This window comes from Balaenoptera physalus (assembly GCF_965194825.1).
Source record: "Balaenoptera physalus genome assembly, chromosome: 13".
Lineage (NCBI taxonomy): Eukaryota > Metazoa > Chordata > Mammalia > Artiodactyla > Balaenopteridae > Balaenoptera > Balaenoptera physalus.
The window spans coordinates 12,699,003-12,725,253 of NC_138892.1; the positions used below are offsets into that span (position 1 = coordinate 12,699,003).

The following is a 26,251-nucleotide window of genomic DNA, read 5'->3' on the forward strand; positions in this document are numbered from 1 at the left end:
CAGCTGCTTGACCCGGAGCGAGGCCGTCTCTACCGGACGCCTGGCCCTGGGCGCACCTTGGAGGTGGAGAGGTTTCCAGACTGGACTTGAGGTTGCACAGAAGAGCTTTCGGGGTTCTACGGATGAGCACTGGCGTCTCATTTCTAAGTGTTTAGCACACAGGAGACGACCAACACGGGGGCCGTGCTGTGGGTTTAACCTGCCTGTGCGGACCTCAGGATTAAGCTCCTGCCCGCACCTCTGCTTCGGGGAAAAATCAAGACTGCGAGGTGGCTGGCGGTACACCTGCCACTTCTCTGGGTGCACTGAGGTTTTTTGTGACCAAAGCATAAAAAATAAACTGGATGATCCAACTATTATCCCGACTCTGAATGTCTGCCTCATTACTCTCACTAATTTCTTTTTTTAAAATTTTATTTATTTATTTATTTATTTTACTAATTTCTTTTTTAATGCTTTTTATTTTGGAATAATTTTAAATTTACAGAAAAGTTGCCAAGATAAGACAGCACAGGGGTTCTTGTAAACTCTTCACCCAGCCTCTCCTGAGTTTGGCATTTGTCAAAACTATTGACATTAATGTGGGTACAATGCTGTTAACTAACTACAGACTTTATTCAGGTTTTACCAGTTTTTCCACTAATGTCCTTTTTTTCTGTGTTCCCACATTGCATTTTGTCACCACGTCGCCAACTGACTTTTAATCAGTTAGTGTTATATATTTAAACTTGTTTGGGAAAAAGAAAAAAAATTAGAAACCGAAGCATTTACAGGCTTTTTATTTGTAGGGCTGAGTATTTCCGTCCTCAGGTGCCTGACATCAGGTGGACGGGGGCCCGGGTCACGGTCCTGAGGTCCCAACAGATGGTCGGGCACTGCTGACTGTGGCCACGCGCCAGCACTTTTCTCCTGGCATCATGAAGACCACTGATTTTGGTTCTTTTCAGACCCTGCTGCCCCCGCCTCCCCCCCACCCCCCGCCCGGGTCAGACCCTCTCCTGGGATTTCCTCTCTTGCCTGAGCGTGGGGCAGGGCAGGCCCAGGGGACTTCCAACATCCTGCGGGCCTCCCCTCTCCTCCCCCCATGACCAAGCACACTGCAGCTTTGTCCTTACTTCCCTTCCTGCCCCTCTCAAGAGCAGAAGAATGGCTGGTGGAGCCAGGGTCCTGGGTTCATACCCCAGCTCTGCTGCTGACCAGCCCTGTGACCCTGGGGGCGTCCCATGACCTCTCTTTGCCTCAGTTTGCTGACCTGGGATGTGAGGATAACAAGAGTACCTACCTCATGGGGGGGAGGGTGAGGGTTAAGTGAGTGAATGTATATATATCACGTGTCCACATCAGACCCTGGCACACGGGACATGCTCAGTGCACATCAGCTGTCCCTGTGTCACCCCTGCCTGCCAGCCAGCCTTCTGAGTCCCCAAAATCGCTCATACCCGCAAGGCCTTGGTTTGGGACACCCAAAATTAACTGCGCTACAGCAATCCTGCCGCTTCCCAACTCACTCAAGCTTCTGTCATTTATTCTTTTTAAAAAAAAAAAAAATTTTTTTTTTGTTTATTTTTGGCTGTGTTGGGTCTTCGTTGCTGCATGAGGGCTTTCTCTAGTTGCGGCGAGCGGGGGCTTCTCTTGTTGCAGAGCACGGGCTCTAAGCACGCGGGCTTCAGTAGTTGTGGCACTTGGGCTCTAGAGCACAGGCTCAGTAGTTGTGGCGCACGGGCCTAGCTGCTCCGCGGCATGTGGGATCTTTCTGGACCAGGGATTGAACCCGTGTCCCCTTCATTGGCAGGCAGACTCCTATCCACTGCACCACCAGGGAAGCCCTGTCATTTATTCTTCATATTCGTGTGTTTACTCAAGTGTGAGACTCCGACTTCACTCCCCTCCACCCTGCCCCCTGCTCCTACCATAACGTAAGGACCCCGGAGCAAGAACACTGTGTCAGCTTGGTCGGGCCCAGGGACAGAGAGATGAGTACAACCCAGCCTCGCCCTCCAGGAGTGTGAGGCCCAGCAGGAATGACACAAAAGAGACAATCATACCAAGCCCTCTGTCCCCTCACAGGTTCAGGTGACTCCTGGGCCTCGGGGGTCCCTAGCTTTCTTGGCGTGTCTGGAACTGACCTCTGTGGGGAGGGTGCCTTTCCCCACACACAACCCCCTCACTCGAGTGGGGCCCCAGCTGGGGGTGGCACCCTGGGGATATCACGTGACATACGGGAGCCCCAGCCTGCAGATCCCAGCTCCGGCCTGCCTGCTAAGTTTCATATTCTGAAAGGTGGACACCTCCTCACCTTCCAGCTTTTCCTCAAGACCACTGACGGGGAGCTATTTGGAACCAGGCACAGGGAGGGTGTTTCACGTGCAAAGCCTTACTTAATACTCATGTCAAACTTGTACCACAGAAGCAAACTTACTGATGAGGAAACTGAGACAAGAGGGGCTATTTCGTTCAAACCACCAAGTGGTAGAGCCCCGAGTTCCAATCTGATGGAGCCCGGAGTCCCCAGCTTTATCATCTCCCATCGTGACCAAGGAGCTCAGAGTCCCCCACGGGAACCGCCGTGGCGGTGGCGGGGCAGGGAGGCTGGGCCGGGGCGGCTGCTCTCACCTGTAGCAGCTCCAGGTCTGCCGGCTCCGCCTGCGTGGGCACGAGCTCCGTCAGCATCTCCGACATCACCCTCACGTTCCCACTCACCATCTCCAGCTCACTGCGCAGCTTCGCAATCTGGAACACACGGTCGGCCCCGCTGAGAGAGGCCGGGGTCTGGAGCCTCTGCCACTCCTGGCACACAGCCTGGCACTACCAGCCCGGCCTGCCGGCACCCTCTCTAGGCTCCGGGGCCACAGCCCTGCGCCAAGAGGCCCATGTTAGGCTTGCCCTCACCCCCGCTGACCCCCTTACAGAGATGTTAGCAACTGTTACAGGGCACCCGGTGCAGGGACAGACCAGGGAGAAAGAAGCTGAGGGCGGAGGCGGCCCGGAGTGTGGCTGGAGGGCTCTGGCATCTCCTGGGTGCTTGGCGCCTAACAAGGCCCTGGAGGGGGGCTCCCCTGAGGGGAGAGGAGGGAGGCCTCCCTCCTAGGAGGACCGGTTCTGTCTTGCTCCTGGTCCGCTTTGGGGCCCCAGACTCTTCCAAGGATGAGACCCAGTGCCGCCCCCCACCCTGAGTATGAAGTTCAGACTGAGCACTCGTGACAGGGACGTGAGCAGGTTTTCAACGATCAGGGGTCCCAGTCTTGGCTTGGGGAACAGCTGTAAACCGAGTCGCACAGTCTCTGCACTCAGGTGAGGTGGTGAAAGGCCCCTGCTGCGGCGTCTCGTGCGGCGGGCTCTGCAGGGCATTTCCTGTCCTCATGGACAACATGGACACTGTGAATGTCCAGGAAGGGACCAGTGTGGACGTTCCCAAACCTGATCTGGTTGACGAACCCTTTGATCATGGGCTACCTCACGGGTCTAGGATTTAGCAGCCTACATTTTGGGAAATGCTGGTGCATTCTCAGTTGGCTGAACCAGGTGATTTCAGAATCAGTGTCACCATATAAATTCACGGCGCCTGCCTGTGAGGGCAGCTACCATTCTGATCACCTCTAAGGCCCAAGCACTTAACGTATGTTGCTACTTAACCTTGACCATAGTCTCGTGAGGAAGGTATCACTGCCCAACCCTTACAGATGAAGAAGTGGGAGTGCAGACACAGGCCCACTACAGTTTGCCAGCAGCTTCCAGACCCGTAAAACGTTTGGTACATTTGGCCTGTTTAACGAACGCTCCTGGCAGAAGCAAGGGAAAAACAACTGACCACAAACCCAGCGTGTCCGGGTCAGATGGGACCTAATTACAAGGAGTCTGGGAGTTACATCAGTGTTGCCTGAAAGCCTTAACGTGTCCCAGGAGACAGAAGGGGACTCTGAAATTAAACAGACTACTCGGTCTTGTTTAGCAAGAACCTTCTTCCACTGGACATAATCAGAGTCTTAATCCACACAGGTGCCAGACTTCAGGCAAATTGGTTAAAATTATAACCAGGTTACATCAGTTTTGGATCACAGGGTGATTTTACCACTTTTATGCACTTTTAATTATTGGGCCTGTTAGGAAAACTTTTCTAGTAGTGTTATTTATAACTCTGGGGGTTGATTTCATAACTTGCTATAAGTACAGAGGTTTCTCTTTAAATAGGTTTGAGTATGAAAGGCTGTTGGTAAGCTTATTTGTTTGTTAAGACCAAACGATACCATAGAAGTTTGTAAAACACCTCAAAAGTGTGCACCCCCAGTGCGCAGGCCTCGAGCAACTCCGCCATGCACAACTAAAATGACCACGCACCCAGGAATGCCAGTCATGGCTGTGGAAGTCCCTCGTAGGGCAGCAGCTAAGGCTGCCACAAACTGCTCGAGGCCAATGCGCAGGGCGCTGGCCTCACTGGCAGGAGGGAGGGGCTGAGGGACAGGCGGCCTGGTCTGAGGAAGGCAGTCCTGCAAAGCTACTCATGGGGCCCCAGAAAACGAGGCTCAGGCCCAGCCTCCAGGATCTTACACTATGCCTCAAACCTTCTTCTTGGGGCTTGGTGGGAAGCATCATGGTGCAAGGCAAGGGTTTAAATTTTTTTCTATACAGATGTTTTAGAACCGTTTTTAGCAAGAACCTCTGTCCAAATGAAATCTTACGTGAGACCCTGAGCAAACCCCAGCAAGGAAGTGGAGCTGCTGAGGCCAAAGGGCTGCCTGCTGGGTGCTTCCTCTCCCTGGAGCTGCCCGCAGGGCTCCACGGAGGGCACAGTTTGGAGAAGGGCCCAGGTGCAGGACAGAGCCTGCCTGGGGTCAGAATTGCGCTTGAACCCCAGCTCTTGTCTCTGCTGAACTGTGTGGCTCTGGGCAAGTGAACTGATCTCTCTGAGCCTCATCTCCCAACAGGAAGGATGACACACGCCCTGTGGGCCTGCCCTGAGGACTGGGCAGAGTAATTTCCACACTGACAGGGGCCCGCCCTGTCTTGTGGGGAGGGGCAGGCCTACATCCTGACCTGTGTGGCTAGGCCCAGGCTTCTTTACCTGCTCAGCGGTTGGCATTATGGGTGTGTCGCTGGGGAGTAAGGCCAAGGTGGGCAGCGGGGTGGTGTGCTGGCCGGAGTCTCCTTGATGACTGGCATCAGTGCCCACAGAAGAATTCTGTCCTGACGGTGTCTCTGAGTTGAACACGGTCTACAAGGCAACAAGCTGAATCAGTGAGGCTGGCAGGTCAGGGGCCACCAGGAAGCAGCCGCAGAACCCCCTCTGGGGATGACTCCCGCCGCCCCTGCCCACTGCTCCTCACCCTCTGGGGCGTGTGGATGGGGGACAGCATGTCCAGGTCGGTCATGGGGAACTCCAGGCCCTTCCTCCGCAGGTCCTCGTAGACAGCGACCACACCTGTCAAGTCGGGCGAGCTGCGGAACGCGTCAGCCCAGGACTGAGAGGGGACAAGGGGACATGGCCGGTAACCACTGCTCACCTGCTCCCCTGCGAGCCTGCCTGCCGGCCCCCAGGGAGCAGAAATTCCCTCCTGGACTTGCTGGTCCTTTGGCGGCATCACCTGGACAGCCCGCTCCTCAGCAAGGCCCTCAGCCAACAAGGCTCCCCCCGACCCCCGGCTCAGAGGTCCCGTCAGCAGAGGAGCAAGACAGGCCCAAGAGAGCAGACAAGAGAGTAGCACTGCCGGGGGGAGTAGCACCGGCGGGGGGAGTAGCACTGGTGGGGGGAGTAGCACTGGCAGGGGCACCTTCCTCCCGGCCTACCCCCGCCGCCCGCGCTCACCTGGATGAGGGTGAGCACCTTGTCGTGCACGATGGTGGGCGGGTTGTTCTTGGGCAGGATGGTCCTCACCAGCACACCCTCCACGAAGTCCTGGCTGGCCACCAGCACGTGGAAGCGGTGCCCGCAGTTCTTGACGCAGGTTTCCAAGACCTGGAGGCCGTGCGGTGCCCGTGAGCACCCAGCAGAGGAGCGGGAGCGCCCGGACCCCACCCTCACACCCCACCCACGTGCCAGTGGGGAGGCCCAGCAGAGGATGCGGCTTCCTGAAGTGAGACCCAGAACACGGAGGAGCGGGGATGACACCAGATCTGGCAGCTGGCTGGCTGGGGTGGGGAGCGGGACAGAGGGCCGAGTGCTGGCTGGAGGCCCCTGGCTGAGTGGCTCTGGTGCCCACAGAACCCTGTCCTGAGGCCGTCTCTGAGCTGAACACAGTCTAGAGGGGAGGTGGCTCTCCAGGTGTAAACCAGAGAACTTTCAATCAAATGGTGACTTCGCGGCCTGGGAGAAAGGCGCCCAACCTCCCTCCCCACTCCTGCCCCCGCTCCTGTCTCTCTACTCCCGGGCAGGAGCTGCCTCTGATCTTCAGTTGAGCAGGTGGATCCAGATGTAAGTGCTGCACGGGGGAGGCGGAGACAGAGCGCTCCCGTCCCCACTCCCCAGCCGAGCCCACCCTGACTGCCAGGCTGCCCGCTCACGCCTGTCCCGCCCTGCTGTGAGCAAGGACTGTCCTCAGCCTCTGGCGTTTGCTTTATGTTCGTTTCTCAGGGCCAATTGGGCCAAGTGCCAATTGGAACCCAACTTGGGTATCGCCCCCCAGAGGCCTGGGTGCACTGAGCTTCTGTGTCACCGGCAGGTCCTCTGCCCACGCGTCCCATGACGGGCCCTTGAGGGATGTGGGCCTCAGTGTGTCTGCTCTCTGCACCAGTAGGTTAGAGAGAACTTTTCCAAATAGCCTCTCTTGCCACTCCTCGTTGGCCAGCCGTGTAGACAGGACAGTGCTTTGCCCACAGCCCTTGAAAGAGAAGCCCCAGGGTGGCTGGGAGTCCTGCTGGGCTCCCAGGGGACTGTGGTCCCACCGTGGATGGAGGGATGGGGCACTCACCGTGAGAGCCAACATCACCTCGTGGAAGTTCTTATTCCCCACGATTCTCTTCTTCATTGCTCGGAAGGCATCTTTGGGACTGGGCAGAAGGACAAGAGGAAGGATGGGCTGAGGCATGGAACCTCCTTGTCCAACAGAGGCGGCTGCGTGCCTAAGATCAGGAGGCACTGGAAGACGGGAACGGCTCTTATTTGCCCGTCTCCCTTGGTCTTGCCCTGTTTTGTGTGCCCAGGTTCTAATCACATCAGAATCTTCCTGTCCCACCAAAATCCTCCGTAGATGACGACTGCTTGGCGGGGATTCTCAGTGCGCAGTCTCTGGACACCCTGCACTAGAATCCCTTAGTCGGGAGGTGTGAGCGCTTGTTAAACATGCGGAACCCCAGACCCGACCCTAGACCCCCTGAACCAAGCTCTCAGGGAATCCGCATGCCACCGTGCTCCTGGGGCTTTATATGCATAGGTGAAGGTCAAGCACCAACAAGCTGCAGGCACAGAGCTCTTGTGCCCCATCCTGGCCAGCTCCTCTACTCACCCCTGTTTCCACCCAGGCCTTATCAGGCACCAGATGTGCCCACACCAGGCTGGGTGCTGGGACGCACTGGTGAATAAGACCCCTCGGCCCTGCCTCAAGGATCACATGTTCCAGGGAGACCCACCTAAGGGAGGGAAGCAAGCAGGTCCCGAGGTAAGAGCGAGTGTGAGTGTGTGAGTGTGGGCGGGTGGGTGGGTGCCGGAGGTCAGGGAAGTCTTCTCCCAGGAGGTGGCGCCACAGCTGAGCGTGAAGGATGGGATGCAGCCAGCAGCGGGGAGCAGGGGACTCGGTTCGGTGGAGGCAGGAGCCTGGACCAGGGCCCAGGTGGGGAGGACATGAAAGGAGGCCGCGAGCGTTGGGGGAAGGTGGAGGGAGGGGCTGGGGAGGCTGCGTGGTCATGGCCGGCGGCAGCCTGCTCTCCCCGCCCCATCGGTAACTCCACTGCCGCCCCCAGGCCTGCCGCCTGCACCCTTGCCGCTCAGCCCTGTACATGGGAAACCCACGTTGCCCGGACTGCCCTGGCCTAGAAGTCTTCGTGGCCGCCCCCAACTTCCACATCTACCGGGTAGAAGCCCAGCTAAAATCCACCTCGCCCATGGCGCTTTCCCAGCCCTCCATCTCCTGGGTGCACTGACCCCAGGACTGCCCGGCTAGAGAGGAAGCTCCCTAGAGGCCAGGAGTGGCGTCCTCCTCTGACACTTTGCCTCCCCAGAGCCCAGCGCGCCACAGGAGCTCAAGCAACGCTTCTTAGGCCGGGGAGGGCCTGTCGTGCTGTCTGCTGGGCATCTGTCAGACTGTCAGTGCCAAATCCATCAAGGGCAATTCGACAGAGTCGGGAACCCTGACATGACATGGGCCCCCCGACAGGACTGAAGGCGGCAGGCAAGGCTTTCTGGAAGAGACCTGCACGGGGGTGGCTGTGACGGAGACGACACGAGGGGTGAAGGGCCACGGCCCCGGACGGGGTGGGACCCTGTCCCTGAAGTGTGAGGGTGCTTTTCAACCCAATGCCCTGGGGCAGCTCCTCGCCCTCCGGGCTCCATCTCAGGGGAAGCTGGCTTCTGCTCCTGGCTTGGCCACTCCCCTGTGGCCACGTCAGCTCTCTAAAGGGACTTGTTTCCACTCCTTGTTTCTGGCCTGTGTGCCACTACTGTGGGCCTACCGTGGGTCTAGTACTCTGCCAGGAGCACAGCACAAAGTGGGTGGCACGAGGCCACACAGAACCCAAGGCGGGAGTGGACAGGAGACCAAAGCTTAGATGACAAGCTCCGTGAGGTCAAGGGTCACGTCTGCCTTGCTCACTGCTGGGTCCCCGGGGCCTCGTGCAGAGCCTGGAACCCAGGAGGTGCTCAAATCAATAGCACCTGAACAAGTCTGACCCCAGTTCTGCCGACGTTTACAAGGGAGATGGGGACTTGCTTCTCCTAGAACACCGCACTGACTTTCAGCCCCGACATTCAAGACGAGGCTCCGTGAGGTTTTCTGCCTCACTCTTCTCTCTTGGTGGCCCTGCCGCCTGCCCACCACTCTCATCCCCGACACTTATGAGTCCAGACGCAGGAGGGCGTGTCCCCTCCCAGTGCCTCGGCAAGCCCATGGCACACGGCTGGGGAGCTGGAAGGTTCTGGCAGCCCCCGTGCAGTCCTAATCGGCCTTGACCGTGTGCTGCAGACTCCCACAGCCTCCTCAGGCTCGGAGCTGGGGGCTCCCTGTCTGCTCCCTCCACACGCAAAGCACCACGTGGTGAGAGGACCCCTCGTAGGTCGAATGGACCGTCCCAGTGAAAAATGGGGAGAGAACTGAGATCCTGCTCCGACTTCTGAGCCTGCTTTTCTGGAACGGAGGCCTCACCTGGCGCCTCCTGCTGGCTGTGGTCATCACACCCCTCCCAACCCTTCCCTGGTTTCTCCTGAGAAGGACAGTGACCCTGCATCCATCCCCTCTCTGCTCCCCTCAGGGCCTTGGGCAGATTGCTGGAAGGATCGAAGAGCTCTGTCTCTGAGACGAAGACCCAGAGAGGTAAAGTGATTTGCCCAAGGTCACACCGCTGGTCAGGGATGCCGGTCAGAGCCCAGGAGCCAGGACCACGGTGCTGGCCCCACACCACGTCTTTGGTGGGGCTGCCCGACCCCAAGCAGGGTGCCGGGACCCGAGCACCAGAAATGCTCGGCCAGGGCTAACTGCGACCAGCCTCTCGGTTCCACTGCGCGTTTACTCCCCTCCCTGTGACCACAACCCTCCCTGCTGGTCTCAGACCTTAAGGGAACGAAAGTCTGTTCTTGCCCACTGGGGAAGCTAGGAGTCCCTGCTGCACAGTCTAGCCCATGGCATGCAGATGGGGCTTGGGGCTTCCTCCTAATTCTAAGAGCTGCCAGCTGGCCTTGTCCTAGGAAGATGCCGTCCAGGTGACGTCCTAGGAAGGGCCAGTCGACTGCACTGCTGCTGCTGGGTGGGCCGCACACCCGATATCTCTGGGCTCCTCATCCATCTGATGAGACAGTCAGACTAGATGGTGGTTCCGAAACGTTTAAGACGCGCTGTTGTGGCCGCCCCGCCGGCGTCCCGCCTCTCCCCGGGGGTCCTCACCCTTCCTCGGTCTCATTGATGATGTCGCAGATCTCCATGTTGAGTGCCCAGTTCTCGCTCTGCAGGGAGCCATCTGTAGCTTTCTCTGAGGACAAGAAACCACAGGTCACACAGGTGTGTGGGGTTCCCAGACAAACTCAGCGGGAGTGGGGAGGACAATGGATGCTTTCTGGGCACCCGAGATGGGCCAGGCACCATGTAGACGGTGTCACCTTCATTGCCCCATTTCGTCACTTAATTCTTATAGTAGCCATGCGAGGCTGGGGCGGAAGCCATGGCTGAGTCTACCAGCTGGGTGAGCGGGACAGGGATTCAGGGGGCCTGGCCTCAGAGTGCTTGTTTTTGACATGACAATATAGAGACAGGGTTTTGTTTTAGATTTGTAAATAAATGTTCCCTCTTGACCCTTTTATTATCTTTTGACTTGGAAACCATTCACATGGTTCAAAATGTAAAAAGCTCCAAAGAGGCATCGAATGGAGAATAAATCTACAGACCTCCCCTGCCCCCAGCTCCCTCTTCCTGGAGGCCCCCAGTTTCCTCTCAAATCTCCCAGAGATATTCTTTACCTCCAAAGCCAAGGCCATGAGGTTTTAAATCCCGACTCTGTTACCAACAGGAGGCCTGGCCGTGGTCTTCCTCTACAAGCTAGCTTGTCTGTAGATGGGTAGAAGCGCCCTGGGGTGTCTGATGATGCAAACCAGGCATAAGCATGGTACTTGGTGCAAAACAGGTACTCAGTGGGCGGTGGGTCTTTTTTTTTTTTTTTTTCAATTGAGGTGAAAGTCACACAACATAAAATTAACCATTTCAAAGTGAACAGTTCAGTGGCATTTAGTACATTCACAATGCTGTGCAACCATCCTGTCTATCTGGCTGTTGGGGTGAGGTCTCCAGGCCAGGAGTCACTACGAGATTCTCCAGGCCTGTCGAGGTCACAGTCAGTGGCCCTTTGCTGTAAGATCTGCTCAGTGCTGGGACCCGGCCGCCTTTCGTGTGCTCTAGTGTGAGAGGAGGTGGGTGAACAGTGAACACGGGAACAGAACATACTATAGGACTTTCAAAAACGTTCTTTAAAATTGAAGTGCTGGGGCTTCCCTGGTGGTGCAGTGGTTAAGAATCCGTCTGTCAATGCAGGGGACACGAGTTCGAGCCCTGGTCCGGGAAGATCTCACATGCTGCGGAGCAACTAAGCCTGTGTGCCACAACTACTGAGCCTGCGCTCCACAGCCCGCAAGCCACAACTCCTGAAGCCCTGGTGCCTTGTTGCTTTGCAGCAAGAGAAGCCATCGCAATGAGAAGCCCGTGCACTGCAACGAAGAGTAGCCCCTGCTTGCTGCAACTAGAGAAAGCCCGCGCACAGCAACAAAGACCCAACACAGCCAAAAAAAACCAAAAAACAAAAACCGAAGTGCTGTCCTTGCGTTCACATCACCCACTTTTCCTGCCCTCTCCATCTTCTAGATTCCATCCTCATGCAGACCTGACTTTAAAACGAGTTCCAACTGGACACAAGATGGCGTACTAGGAGGACACAGAATCCGTGTCTCCTCACAACTAGGGCACTTACCAGGCACTGGTGGGGGACCACAGACACCTAAGGGGACGGGAGGAACCCCCAGTGACCGGCTTGCGGGATCTTGGTTCCCGGGCCGGAGGTTGGGCCTGAGCTCCTGTGGTGGGAGCTCCGAGTCCAAACCACTGGACTAACAGAGAACCTCAGACCCCAGGGAATATCTACTGGAGTGAGGCCTCCCGGAGGTCCTCATCTCAGCACCAAGACCCGGCTCTATCTAACTGCCTGCAAACTCCAGTGCTGGACGTCTCAGGCCAAACAACCAGTAAGACAGGAATATAGCACCACCTATCAAAAAACAAAAAAAATGAAACGCCAAAAAAATTTTTACAGACGAAGGAGCAAGGTAAAAACCTACAAGACCAAATAAATGAAGATGAAATATGCAACCTACCTGAAAAAGAATTCACAGTAATGATAGTAATAAGATGATCCAAAATCTCGGAAACAGAACAGAGAAAATACAAGAAACATTTAACAAGGATCTAGAAGAACTAAAGAGCAAACAAACAGTGATGAACAACACAATTACTGAAATTAAAAATACTCTAGAAGGAATCAATAACAGAATAACTGAGACAGAAGAACAGATAAGTGAGCTGGAAGGTAAAATAGTGGAAATAACTGCCAGCAAGCAGAATAAAGAAAAAAGAATGAAAAGAATTGAGTACAGTCTCAGAGACCTCTGGGACAAACATGAAATGCACCAACATTCAAATTATAGGGGTCCCAGAAGAAGAAGAGAAAAAGAAAGGGCCTGAGAAAATATTTGAAGAGATTATAGTCGAAAACTTCCCTAACTTGGGAAAGGAAATGGTCAATCAAGTCCAGGAAGCACAGAGAGTACCACACAGGATAAACCCAAAGAGAAACATGCTGAGACACATATTAATCAAACTATCAAAAATTAAATACAAAGAAAAAATATTAAAAGCAGCAAGGGAAAAATAACAAATAACATACAAAGGAATCCCCATAAGGTTAACAGCTGACCTTTCAGCAGAAACTCTGCAAGCCAGAAGGGAGGGTCAGGACACCCTTAAAGTGATGAAAGGGAAAAACCTACAACCAAGATTACTCTACCCAGCATGGATCTCATTCAGATTCAACAGAGAAATTAAAACCTTTACAGACAAGCAAAAGCTAAGAGAATTCAGCACCACCAAACCAGCTCTACAACAAATGCTAAAGGAACTTCTCTAGGCAGGAAACACAAGAGAAGGAAAAGACCTACAAAAACAAACCCAAAACAATTAAGAAAATGGTAATAGGAACATACATATCGATAATTACCTTAAATGTAAATGGATTAAATGAGCCAACCAAAACACACAGACTGGCTGAATGGATACAAAAACAAGACCTGTACATATGCTGTCTACAAGAGACCCACTTCAGACCTAGGGACACCTGAAGACTGGAAGTGAGGGGATGGAAAAAGATATTCCAATCAAAAGAAAGTTGGAATAGCAATACTCATATCAGACAAAATAGACTTTAAAACAAAGACTATTACAAGAGACAAAGAAGGACACTACATAATGATCAAGGGATCAATCCAAGAAGATATAACAATTGTAAATATTCATGCACCCAACACAGGAGCACCTCCATACATAAGGCAAATGCTAACAGCCATAAAAGGGGAAATTGACAGTAACACAATCATAGTAGGGGACTTTAACACCCCACTTTCACCAATGGACAGATCATCCAAAATGAAAATAAATAAGGAAACACAAGCTTTAAATGATACATTAAACAAGATGGACTTAACTGATATTTATAGGACTTTCCATGCAAAAACAACAGAATACACTTTCTTCTCAAGTGCTCATGGAACATTCTCCAGGATAGATCATACCTTGGGTCACAAATCAAGCCTTGGTAAATTTAAAAAATTGAAATCGTATCAAGTACCTTTTCTGACCACAACGCTATGAGACTAGATATCAATTACAGGAAAAAAAACTGTAAAAAATACAAACACATGGAGGCTAAACAATATGCTACTAAATAACCAATAGATCACTGAAGAAATCAAAGAGGAAATCAAAAAATACCTAGAAACAAATGGCAATGAAAACATGACGACCCAAAACCTATGGGATGCAGCAAAATCAGTTCTAAGAGGGATGTTTACAGCACTACAATTCTACCTCAAGAAACAAGAAACAACTCAAATAAACAACCTAACCTTACACCTAAAGCAATTAGAGAAAGAAGAACAAAAAACCCCCAAAGTTAGCAGAAGGAAAGAAATCATAAAGATCAGAGCAGAAATAAATGAAAAAGAAATGAAGGAAACAATAGCAAAGATCAATAAAGCTAAAAGCCGGTTCTTTGAGAAGATAAACAAAATTGATAAACCATTAGCCAGACTCATCAAGAAAAAAAGGGAGAAGACTCAGATCAATAGAATTAGAAATGAAAAAGGAGAAGTAACAACTGACACTGCAGAAATACAAAGGATCATGAGAGATTACTACAAGCAACCATATGCCAATGAAACGGACAACCTGGAAGAAATGAACAAATTCTTAGGAAAGCACAACCTTCTGAGACTGAACCAGGAAGAAATAGAAAATATAAACAGACCAATCACAAGCACTGAAATTGAAACTGTGATTAAAAATCTTCCAACAAACAAAAGCCTAGGACCAGATGGCTTCACAGGGGAATTCTATCAAACATTTACAGAAGAGCTAACATTTGAGTTTCCTTCTCAAACTCTTCCAAAATACAGCAGAGAAGGAACACTCCCAAACTCATTCTACAGGGCCACCATCACCCTGATACCAAAACCAGACAAAGGTGTCACAAAAAAGGAAAACTACAGGCCAATATCTCTGATGAACATAGGTGCAAAAATCCTCAACAAAATACTAGCAAACAGAATCCAACAGCACATTAAAAGGATCATACACCATGATCAAGTGCAGTTTACCCCAGGAATGCAAGGATTCTTCAATATATGCAAATCAATCAATGTGATACACCATATTAACAAAATGAAGGATAAAAACCATAGGATAATCTCAGTAGATGCAGAAAAAGCTTTGACAAAATTCAACACCCATTTATGATAAAAACTCCCCAGAAAGTAGGCATAGAGGGAATCTATCTCAACATAATAAAGGCCATATATGACAAACCCACAGCCAATGTCATTCTCAATGGTGAAAAACTGAAACTATTTCCTCTAAGATCAGGAACAAGACAAGGTTGCCCACTCTCACCACTATTATTCAACATAGTTTTGGAAGTTTTAGCCACAGCAATCAGAGAAGAAAAAGACATAAAAGATATCCAAATCGGAAAAGAAGAAGTAAAACTATCACTGTTTGCAGATGACATGATACTATACATAGAGAATCCTAAAGATGCTACCAGAAAACTACTAGAGCTAATCAATGAATTTGGTAGAGTAGCAGGATACAAACTTCATGCACAGAAATCTCTTGCATTCCTATACACTAATGATGAAAAATCTGAAAGAGAAATTAAGGAAACACTCCCATTTACCATTGCAACAAAAAGAATAAAATACCTAGGAATAAACCTACCTAAGGAGACAAAGGACCTGTATGCAGAAAACTGTAAGACACTGGTGAAAGAAACTAAAGATGATACAAACAGATGGAGAGATATACTATGTTCTTGGATTGGAAGAATCAACATTGTGAAAATGACTATACTACCCAAAGCAATCTACAGATTCAGTGCAATCCCTATCAAACTACCAATGGCATTTTTCACAGAACTAGAATAAAAAATTGCACAATTTGTATGGAAACACAAAAGACCCCGAATAGCCTAAACAATCTTGAGAAAGAAAAATGGAGCTGGAGGAAACAGGCTCCCGGACTTCAAACTATAGTACAAAGCAGTAATCAAGACAGTATGGTACTGGCACAAAAACAGAAATATAGATCAATGGAACAGGAGAGAAAACCCAGAGATAAACGCACGCACATATGGTCACCTTATCTTTGATAAAGGAGGCAAGAATATACAATGGAGAAAAGACAGCCTCTTCAATAAGTGGTGCTGGGAAAACTGGACAGCTACATGTAAAAGAATGAAATTAGAACACTTCCTAACACCATACACAAAAATAAACTCAAAATGGATTAAAGACCTAAATAGAACGCCAGACACTATAAAACTCTTAGAGGAAAACATAGGCAGAACACTCTATGACATAAATCACAGCAAGGTCCTTTTACACCCACCTCCTAGAGGAATGGAAATAAAAACAAAAATAAACAAATGGGACCTAATGAAACTTAAAAGCTTTTGCACAGCAAAGGAAACCATAAACAAGACGAAAAGACAACCCTCCGAATGGGAGAAAATATTTGCAAATGAAGCAACTGACAAAGGATTAACCTCCAAAATATACAAGCAGCTCATGCAGCTCAATATCAAAAAAACAAACAACCCAATCCAAAAATGGGCAGAAGACCTAAATAGACATTTCTCCAAAGAAGATATACAGATTGCCAACAAACACATGAAAAGATGCTCAACATCACTAATCATTAGAGAAATGCAAATCTAAACTACAATGAGGTATCACCTCACACCAGTCAGAATGGCCATCATCAAAATATCTACAAACAATAAATGCTGGAGAGGGTGCAGAGAAAAGGGAACCCTCTTGCACTGTTGGTGGGAATGTAAATTGATACAGCCACTATGGAGAACAGTATGGAGGTTCCTTAAAAAACTACAAATAGAACTACCGTACGACCCAGCAATCCCACTACTGGGCATATACCCTGAGAAAACCATAATTCAAAAAGAGTCATGTACCACAGTGTTCACTGCAGCACTATTTACAATAGCCAGGACATGCAAGAAACCTAAGTGTCCATCGACAGATGAATGGATAAAGAAGATGTGGCACATATATACAATGGACTATTACTCAGCCATAAAAAGAAAGCTAATTGAATTACTTGTAGTGAGGTGGATGGACCTAGATTCTGTCATACAGAGTGGGATAAGTCAGAAAGAGAAAAACAAATACCATATGCTAACACATATATATGGAATCTAAAAAAAAAAAGAAAAAAAATTTGGTTCTGATGAACCTAGGGGCAGGACAGGAATAAAGACACAGACATAGAGAATGGACTTGAGGACACGGGGAGAGGGGAAGGGTAAGCTGGGATGAAGTGAGAGTGACATGGACATATATCCACTACCAAATGTAAAATAAATGGCTAGTGGGAAGCAGCCGCATAGCACAGGGAGATCAGCTTGGTGCTTTGTAGACCATCTAGAGGGGTGGGATAGGGAGGGTGGGAGGGAGACGCAAGAGGGAGGGAATATGGGGATATACGTATGCATATAGCTGATGCACTTTGTTATACAGCAGAAACTAACACAACACTGTAAAGCAAGTATACTCCAATAAAGATGTTAAAAAAAAAAAAAGAAAAAGACCACGTTCCAGCAGAGTGTGCAGAGACAACTCCGTACTCTGCTTGTCTCAGGAAAGATTCTGCCCCGCACGTTACTCCTGCGGGTCCGTCAGGCCCACGCACGAGTTTTTAACCATCGGTTGGATCAGCGTTTAGGGCAGTAGCCAAGTTCCCCCATTATGGCTGTGTCTTTGGCTTCAGAGCCTGGCTCCAGGCTCAGAGCCTCACACCCGCGGCCTCAGTGCACCCGCGGGCATAGCTCTGTGGGCTGTCTCCCAGGAGCCCCAATGGACCGGGCACATGGAGCTCTTATTCCACGCGATGGTGCAAGGGAGGCTCTCTCATCACCCTGCTCTTGGGTGAGACCCCTCACGCATCGCACAGCTACTGACGTGGCAGGCCTGCTCTAGGCACTGGGGATGCAACGTGGACAGACGGACACGGTCCCTGCCCTGTGGTGCCCAGAGAAGCCACACTCCGAGCCAGGCTCGTCAGGATAGACGGGGCAGACTCCGTGTGACTGGGCAGGGCCCTCTTCCAGCTGGGCAGGCAGCCCCATCCTGTGGGCAGAGCCTGGGCTGGGCTGGCACAGTCAGCTCCCTAGAACGGTGGCTTCCATGATCTCGGTTTTGAAATTGGCCTGACTTCAGTTCCACCCTGGGTCCCCCTTGGGTCCCGCGGGCTGGATGGATGCCAGGGTGGCCCAGGACACATGCCAGGCAGCTGAGGCATCCAGGTATGGACCCAGCAGCAGGGTGGGCTGCTTTGCTCCTGGGTTAGGGCTGCGAGAGGGGATGAGAAAGGGTGTCCTTTAAATGGGTGAAGATGGACTCGCTCATCCCACAACTATGTCCTGGGTGTGGCTCCTCTGGGCCACACTCCCACCCCTGGGACTCACACACATACTGAACCACATAAGAAGAACCAAAGAGAGCTGGACAAGTGCCTCCTGAGCGGGGGGCTGGGCCCTGCTTTGGAGGGTCTGGGGGATGGTGGCTGATCAACCACGCACAACTGCTCCACCTTCGGAAGCCACGTCTCAGTGACCTCCTGGCCCGTGGGATTCGCCAACCTGACGCCCGACCGCCTCTAATGGGCCCCTGAGTCCTGCCAGTTCCAGCCCCTGAGGCTCTCTCCTTCCCGGCCGTTCCCTTCCCGCCCTGCCCTCAGCCAGTGCCCCAGCTGGGCCACCTCCCCGCCCTCGTCAGCCACGGCCTCGGCTCCCCCTGCCTCCCTGCCCCCAGCCGTTCTCCATGCTGACCCAGAGTGAACCTTCCGGAGCTTGAGGGTGACCGTGTCCCTCCCATGCCCCTTCAAAGGCTCCCTTGCCCCCGGCTGGGCCCTTCCACAACGGGAATAGTTTAACTTCCCAAGTTAGATGCTAGGTAACACCAAGCACTGTTAGCTGTTCACGTAAAGAAGGTGATTCAACCCTCACACCTATAAGGTGTACACTATTGCCCTTGTCTAGCTAATGAGGAACCTGAGGCCTGGAGAGGTCACACATGGTGGAAAGGGAGGATGGCTGTTGATGCCACTGCCCCCGCCTCCCATCAGGAGTCAGGGAGCTCTGCTTTTCCAGAAGGCTCCGCCTGGACCACTCAGGCCATCTGCCCCCTCCTCCACTAGCAGCCCTCTCAGTGGTTCCTCCACTGGATCCCCTATGACCTCTCCCAGTGACTGCTGAAAACGATGGGCACCTCCCTTCTCCTGCGGGAGAGAAGGGCAAGGTTTCAGAAGGGATTATGATCATTCTGGAACGGCAAGCGGGCTGCTAAGGGGGCAGCTGGGACATTTATGAGTAAGAGGCAAGCCATCCCAAGGAACCAAGGTGGACGCATCAGGACCCCTGGAGCACGAGTCTGATGCTAACCTGAGCACAGGTGCCAAGTTCTTTAGTCCTGAGTGCCAGTCGTGGGCAGAGCCATTAAGAGGATGGAGTTTTTTGGAGGGAGTTGGGGGAAAGGAGGAGCTTCAGTCAGTCTAAATAGGTGGGGGGGGGGGGGTGGAGAGGAAGAGGAGGAAGAGGCAGAGGAGAGACAAGAGCCATGTGAGCAATTCCAGAAGAGAGGTGTGCCCAGATCTGGGGAGAGGTCTAAGACTTGCCTAATAAACATGTCCAAGGGGCAGGCATGCTCCATTAAGGGCAGAAATTTAAACCCACAGGAATCTGGGGATATGTGTTTTAGTTTTGGTTTTAACCGCAGAAGTAACTCAGCTGGCTATTTTAAGAAGGGGGGATAAAAACACTGACAATGGTTACCAGCTCTAAAAGACAGCCTGCTGACCTGCCCAGCTCTGGGCTGTTGGCAGTGACCTTCAGAGGCCCTGCCCTTGTCCCCAGCTCCTGAGGAAGCTGGGCCCTGCAAACCACCTGCTGTTGTCAGGGGCTGGCAGGCGGTGGATGGGATCCGCTGGGCGTCTTTCTGTCTGCTCTGTCCTCTCCACGTGGGGCTGGTGCCCGCATAGCCGGGCTGGGCGGTGGCACAGCTTTGGAGTGGGACGAGCCCGACCCCACCTCTGAACTCAGAGACCACGGGCAAGGATCCGAGCCTCCGAGTCTGGGTTTCCTCACCTGTGAAACCGGGAGAAGACTGACTGCCTCCCTCACAGGTGTTGGGACCTTCAGCCAGACAATGTACGTATGGTGTCAGCTAAAGGGCAGCGACAGGTCACTGCTAAGTCCCATGACTGTGACTTGGACCGAGAGCAGCAGAGAGTGGCCACCAGACACTCTCCAGCTCTGGGGCCCTGGAGTCAGCCTGCGTGTCCTCGGGGGCACCCTGGGTATCTGGCGAGCCTGCCCTCTCGGCCACGGGGGAAGCCCTGCTTTGCAGGAAGCCATTTCTGCGGCGATCAGGGGACCCGTGGTCAGCACTGTGGATGCGAGTCACGCTGACCACCTCCTGCCAGGTCAGCCCAAGGGCAACAGCCTAGAGCCTTCTCCCCACCACCCTGCATGTTCACTCACCGGGGTTCCGGCTGAGGGTTCCAGCTGCTCAACGCCTCCATCATCAGGGCCACGGCCCTGGCTCAGGCACTGTCTCCCACCCAGACCTGGACTGTCACCTGCACACTCTCCTCTTCCAACATAAATCCAACCAGTGCTTTTCTCTGTCTAAATGTCAGCCATGACCCCCCACTGCCTGAGGGTCAAAAACCGGGCCTTTTCAGGGGCTGAGAGGGACAGCTGGGGCTGAGCTCAGCCCCGACCCACTGTGTTGTTCTCCCTCCCTTGGCGGGCCTTGTTCTTTCAGGCGCTGGGGCTTCTGCCTGGGATGCCCAGCTCCCCTTCAGGCCGGCACTGGTTCACAGGTGATGATGAGACCACCCCCCCACCGGCCCACCACACTGGCTCGCTGGGCTGTTACCACACACCAAACACGGGGCTCTGCACTTCACACCAGCTCTGCCAGCCCTCACCACAGCCCCTAAGGCAGAGGATGGGTACGCTGAGGGGGCACAGAGAGGCCAGTGGCTTGCCCATGGTCACACAGCTTGTATGTTGCAGAGCAGAGGTTTGAACCCAAAGAGGTCTGGTTCCCAAATCCGTACCCTTAACCACCAGGTTACGTGCCTCTTGAACATACTCAGCACGTGTCACGCAGGCCCCAGGAGACATCAGAGAGCAAAACCAACGAGGTCCTGCCCTTGGGAAGTCTACAGTCTGGCGGGCGGCCACAGGTGACATTACAGACGGCAAAAATGCCCCGATGGAAAAGAGCAGGCGCCGAGACAGTAGAGGGGCTGAGATTCAGATGTGCCGACGGGGACGGCTTTTGAGGCCCTACCCCAGTGTCGGCCCCGCAGTGTTGCCTCCAACTGGGCAAACCGTGCCAGGCCTCGTCCCGCACTGCGGCATAACACTGTGGACAACAGTGACCAAATGACCGGCCTTCGCTGCATGTCAGCCTGTGCAGGACGCGGCGCGGACCTCTTGTCACTGCCCTACAGCCCCCACCACGTGTGGGCACAGCTGATGCCCACATCCAGAAGTGGAGGACGGGGATGCAGAGCCGGGCCCGGGGGCCTCTGGACCCGTGTGCCCTCCCTCTGCTCTGCCCCCGCCTGCCTCGGCTGGACCCTGAGCTCCGGGGACACCTCTGTCTCACCGGGGCCTACCCTCTGGTGGAAAGGAGGGTAGAGGTTCGGCCAACGTCTGCGGAAGGAGCGGCCGAGGCTCCAGACAACCTCGCCACCCCAGTTCAGTGCCGAGCATCCGTCCCACCCCCGTCCCGGGGAACATTCCTCATGTTTCACTGACCCTAAGCTCCCTTGTCCGCTCTTCTTTTTTTTTGGCCACGCCACACGGCTTGCGTAATCTTAGTTCCCTGACCAGGGATCGAACCCGGGCCCCGGCAGTGAAAGTGCGGAGTCCTAACCACTTGACCGCCAGGGAATTCCCCCCTCGTCCACTCTTGAGCCCCTCTGATATTGGGATGTTTCTTACAAACAATGACCTGTCAGAGCTCAGCTGGTAGATTTTTCTTTCTAGATTCAATGAAATATGGTTTGTAAATAGTAAGGAACTGTCTTAAAGGCCAAGGCCGATAGCAGCCCTAGTTCCACCTTGACTATGACCAGGTCTAGGGCAGGGCTCACCCACCCGGGGGATAGGGAGAGAATGGGAGTTAGCTGACTGTGGTCAAGTAAGCAGTGACACGGTGCGTCAGCTCTACCCAGAGCTCCCATGGGGGCCCTCTTTCGAGATCCTCCTCCTATGACCGGCACCCCTGCAAAGGTGCCCACAGCCGTTTTGTTTTTAGTCCACATTCATGGAATGTCATCTTTCCAGTGTAACGGCCACCTACTAACGTCACTCAAAGGAACCATGGTGAACCTCTGAGGAGATTTCCTTCTAGTCTTTACTGTTTTCAGGCTTTAAAAAACACATCTGCATATTTTTTTTTAAAGTGTGTAATGGTATTGTGATTATGGCTTGTTTGTTGGTTTCTAAATGGGAATCCTATTCCATATTCTTAAGAGACACGCTGAAATATTTATGAACGAAATGATATGCTGTTTGGAATCTGCTGTAAGTAGTACCCACCCCTTTGTTCCCCTCCGCTCCCCCCACCCACCAGCTGCCTCCATCCCTTGCCCAGTGCCCCTTTATCCCATCTGCCCCCCAGCTGCCTTCTAGATGCCCTCTTCCCGCCCATCTATTCTCCGTCCTACAACACGCTCTGAGCAGCTACTGTTTGTCCGGCCCTGTGCCAGGTGCTAGAGAGGCAAAGAGGGAGAAGAGAATCCCTGCCCTTAGGGAGGCTCTACAGCCGTCAGTGAGAACAGCGGCACAGGCGTGTTCAGTGCAAAATGACAGGTGATGTGACTGAGGTCAGTCTCGGGCGCTGGGGGAGCCGGGGGCAGGGGGTCAGCGCCTCAGGGGAACCGGGAAGGCTCCAGTGAGGAGGTGCCGACTGAGCTGAGCGCAGAGCACAAGCTGCCAGGCTGGGGAAGGTGAGGAGGGACGCTCCTGGTAGAGGAAGAGCACGTGCTGAATGAATGAATGCGTGATGAAACCTCAGGGATGACGGGAAGAAGAGCAGAGACGAGGGGCTTGAGGGTCAGTCTGAAGGACCTGAGGGAGGGAGGAAAGGCCATGCTGAGACCGGGAAAGATCCAGGAGCCCAAGGGAGGCTGAGGGTCCAGGAGGGAGCAAGGCAGCCGGAGGAGAAAGGCCATGATGCCAGTGGCTTGGCAGACCAGTTCTCAAAGCCAGACAGAGGGAATCAGGCACAGACACCCCCTAGCCTGCCCCCAAGCCGTTCCTTCCTCTTCCCCGCCCAAAGCAGCAACCCCTCCCCCCTTCGCCAGAGCCCGGTCCACGAGTGGGTGAGCCACCCAATCCCGATCCCTGGGGAGTACAGGGTGTCGGCGGGGCCTCGCCGGGGATGGGAGAGCCTTGTCTACCCCCTCCCCGTCCCCCGTCTCCTTCTGTCCTCTCTTCTGGGAGCCAGCATGGGAGCACGGCGCCTGGAGCTTGGGCCAAGGAGGTGACACGCTCAGGACACAAAGCCAACGTATTCAGGACAGAGAAAGAAAGAACCTGGGCGTTGCAATACATCGCGGATCTGTCAGACCAACCCTGGAAATGCCGACCTTCCGACTTCTTGCCAGGTAAGCCCAGCGTGTGGGGCCGGCTCGGCTGTGTCTGTCTGTCATTGCAGCCAAGGTATCCCGAAGCCTGATGGCAGGCTGCAGCGTGCAGACCGGTCTTCTCCCCGCTTCGTTCGTCCTCCCATCACCTGGGCCTTCTGCCCACGTCTGCTCCCTGCGGGGCCTGCCCTGACCCCCAGAGGGCCTTCCCCTCCATGCTGGGCCAACGGCACCCTGCGCACACCACAACTACAAGCTCTGCTTAGTGTTACAATAACCCTATAGCATTTACTTCTTTGTTTCTACGTCTCTCTCATTAGGCTGTGAGCTCAAGGATGGAGGTTACAGCTTGTGAGTCATTGAATTCTCTACACCACACAGGATGACGGGGCCTGTGAAAAACCTGCAGGATGCGTTTGATGAATGACTGAATGAAGGATGAGGCTATATTCACCACGACCATAAGCCCTTAGAGCACTTTAATTTAAATGAAGTACTCCCACCCTTTGGCCCTCATCGATCCCTTAGTAGCGGTTGTGCAGAAATCCTAATCTTTCTTCGGCTCAGCAGTCCTGTGAATATTTTTAAAAAGCACCATGTCCCTCCATCTGACCTCCACGTTACCATCCTCAGTTCCTGTGACCACTCCACTCTGGAAGTGACTTCTAGAGCCTTCACCATTCCCACTGATCCCCCTGGGACACTGCCCAGCTGTGCTGTCCTCCTGGAAACAGTGTGGGAACCCACGTGGGATATGGTATTTGTGTTAATTCACCCTGTGACTACATTGGATGTTTATCAACTCTACTGCATGGAACTGACTCCTGCAGAGCTTGTTGCTGTGAAAGACACTCTCCACTGGCCCACATTCTTTAGCTTTTCTAGTCTCCCTTGCAGCCAGAAGAGGCCCTGTGTTCTGGCCACTGAGATGTAAGTGGAATTTTCTTCCCAGTGGCTCCTGGAGAAGGTTTTCCTCTCCTGATAACAGAGGCAGTGCCAGAGGGTGCCTTCACCTGTGCTCTCTGTTACACGGGGACTAGCAGGAGGAGGAAACCAATATGCTAAAGGTTGGGGTGGTGGGTGGAGAAATACAGAAAGAACCATTAGGAACAAACTCATCCTAGATGCACCCTGAACCCAGACATTTGCACTCTAAAGGAAACCCGCCAGGTCCCTTTCAATTCTAAGGGAAAGCAATGAGGTGGGAAAGTTAGGAGAGTGGGATCTGGACACAGACAAATCCCAGTGCAAGTCCTGACTGGAGCACTCACTAGCTGTGTGTCCCTGAGTGAATTCCTTAACCTCTCTGTGCCCTCGTTCCTCCCCTGCAAAATAGGGATAACTAAAGCACTCACCTTCCAGGGTTATGTGAGGAGGAAATGAGAGAATGCACTTCATGTGCTTTGCGTCCCACCTAGCACAACAGCCAACACCAAAACAAACGTTGCCAACTACAAAAATATCAACCTAAAAATCATTGTTTGAAAATTTCAAGCATTCCCATAAAATAGATGTTTAAATCACATACATGCAGAAGCCATTCTTTTTTCCCCAGCCAGCAAACTGTCCTGAAGCCTATTTTCCAAACGAATAGCTCTTTCCAGGCCTAGCATGGAAAGTTCCATCAGTCTCCTAAGTTGCTGAGCCATCCTTCCTCAAAGCCCTGGCTGCCTCCCCCCGGCCATTCTGTAACCACAGGCCACAAGAGGAACTCTAAAATACTTTACAGAGGCATAACTTTGGCAACCCACAATTTTAAAGTTGATACAGCTAACTATAGTACCTAACTGAAGAAAATTTCAGTTAGATGAAGGATGGCTTTTAAAAAACTATCTAGGTAAGAAGGAGCAAGGCCATGAGAGTAGAGAGGCTTGAAGTGGCTGGCCAAGGTGTATATGACATTCTTTCCTTGTTCCCCCAACTCACGAATGTAAAAGATGTTACTGACAAATGTATGTATGTAGGTATGTATGTACCTATCAAGAGATTTAAGGAATTGCTCGTGCTATTGTGGAGGCGTGGCAAGTTCGGAATCTGCCGGGTAGACCAGCAGGCTGAAGACCCAGAGGACAGATGCAGCTTAAGTCTGAAGATCGTCTGCTGGCAGAATTCCCTCTTCTTGGGAGGCCAGTCTTTCTTCTGTTCAACGGATTGGTTGAGGCACACACACACTACGGAGAGTAATCTGCTTTTCTCAAAGTCTGACTTAAGTGTTAATTTCATCTAAAAAGTACCTTCATATAAACATCTAGATTAATGTTTGGCTAAATATCTGGGTACCATGGCCTGGCCAAGTTGATACATGAAGTTAACCACCCCAAGGGTTCATCCTGCATCAATACAAACAAGTTCCACTGGAACAGGGGACACCTCTGTCTGTCCTTCACGTCTCCTGGTCTCAGCCTATGTGGCCTCGCTGGCTCTTCCCTCCCCTCCTCCCCGGCTCCCTCCTTCCTTTCTCTACCTCCCCTGCAGGAGCAAAGCCCAGTTCCTCCCCACGGGTCTTGCACAGCTGCTTGGCTCTCTGTGGCACTTTTTGGTGCTTTATCAATTGTCAAGTTTCCCACCTCCATGGGGGAACAAGCCCCTCGGAGGTTTTGTCACTTGCCTGCGGGATACGACTGGGAAGGGCAGGAGCTGGCACTTGAACCCAGATCTTCTGATGCAGGGTCTAAGTGCTGACCCTATTCAGACTGCTTACGTCCGAGTGGTCAAAACGTGCCACCCGGGAACATGCTAGGTGGGCTCATGGGCAAACATAAAGACATTTTTAGAGTTACCTATTTACTTTAATGTCAAGTAGAAGGGAAAAAACACAAACTAGCTTATCAAAGTCATGATTTCAGGATATAATCACACAGGATAAGGTCAAATTTAAAAAGGTGAGTGAACAAAAGGAAAACACTCTGCAAATAAAACTAAAGGTGGTACATGAAGGGCAGACACATATCATAAAGGTGGTACACGAAGGGCAGAAGTCTGGAGAGTGCTAGCCTAGACCGAGGCCTCCTTGGTAAGAAGGTAAAGAGTTAACTTGTCCTGAATCCTCCTGCTTCTCATGGGGTGACGGTCCCAAGCTAATTAGAAGACACTGAGGGTTTTTGTTTTTTTTCTAAAACCAG

General features: G+C 52.4%; 1 protein-coding gene across 2 annotated transcripts in view; it reads right to left on the reverse strand.

Moving 5' to 3' along the window:
- The window catches only part of TOM1 (target of myb1 membrane trafficking protein), a 46,088-nt gene that overhangs the window by 13,014 nt on the left and 6,823 nt on the right, over positions 1-26,251 (reverse strand). For both annotated transcript variants that reach the window (XM_082421019.1, XM_082421020.1), the window contains exons 2-7: positions 10,023-10,107; positions 6,903-6,981; positions 5,801-5,950; positions 5,322-5,456; positions 5,060-5,209; positions 2,614-2,730 (exon numbers count right to left, since the gene is read on the reverse strand). In XM_082421019.1, the coding sequence (XP_082277145.1) occupies positions 2,614-2,730; positions 5,060-5,209; positions 5,322-5,456; positions 5,801-5,950; positions 6,903-6,981; positions 10,023-10,107 (716 nt within the window). The remainder of the gene's footprint in view (positions 1-2,613; positions 2,731-5,059; positions 5,210-5,321; positions 5,457-5,800; positions 5,951-6,902; positions 6,982-10,022; positions 10,108-26,251) is intronic.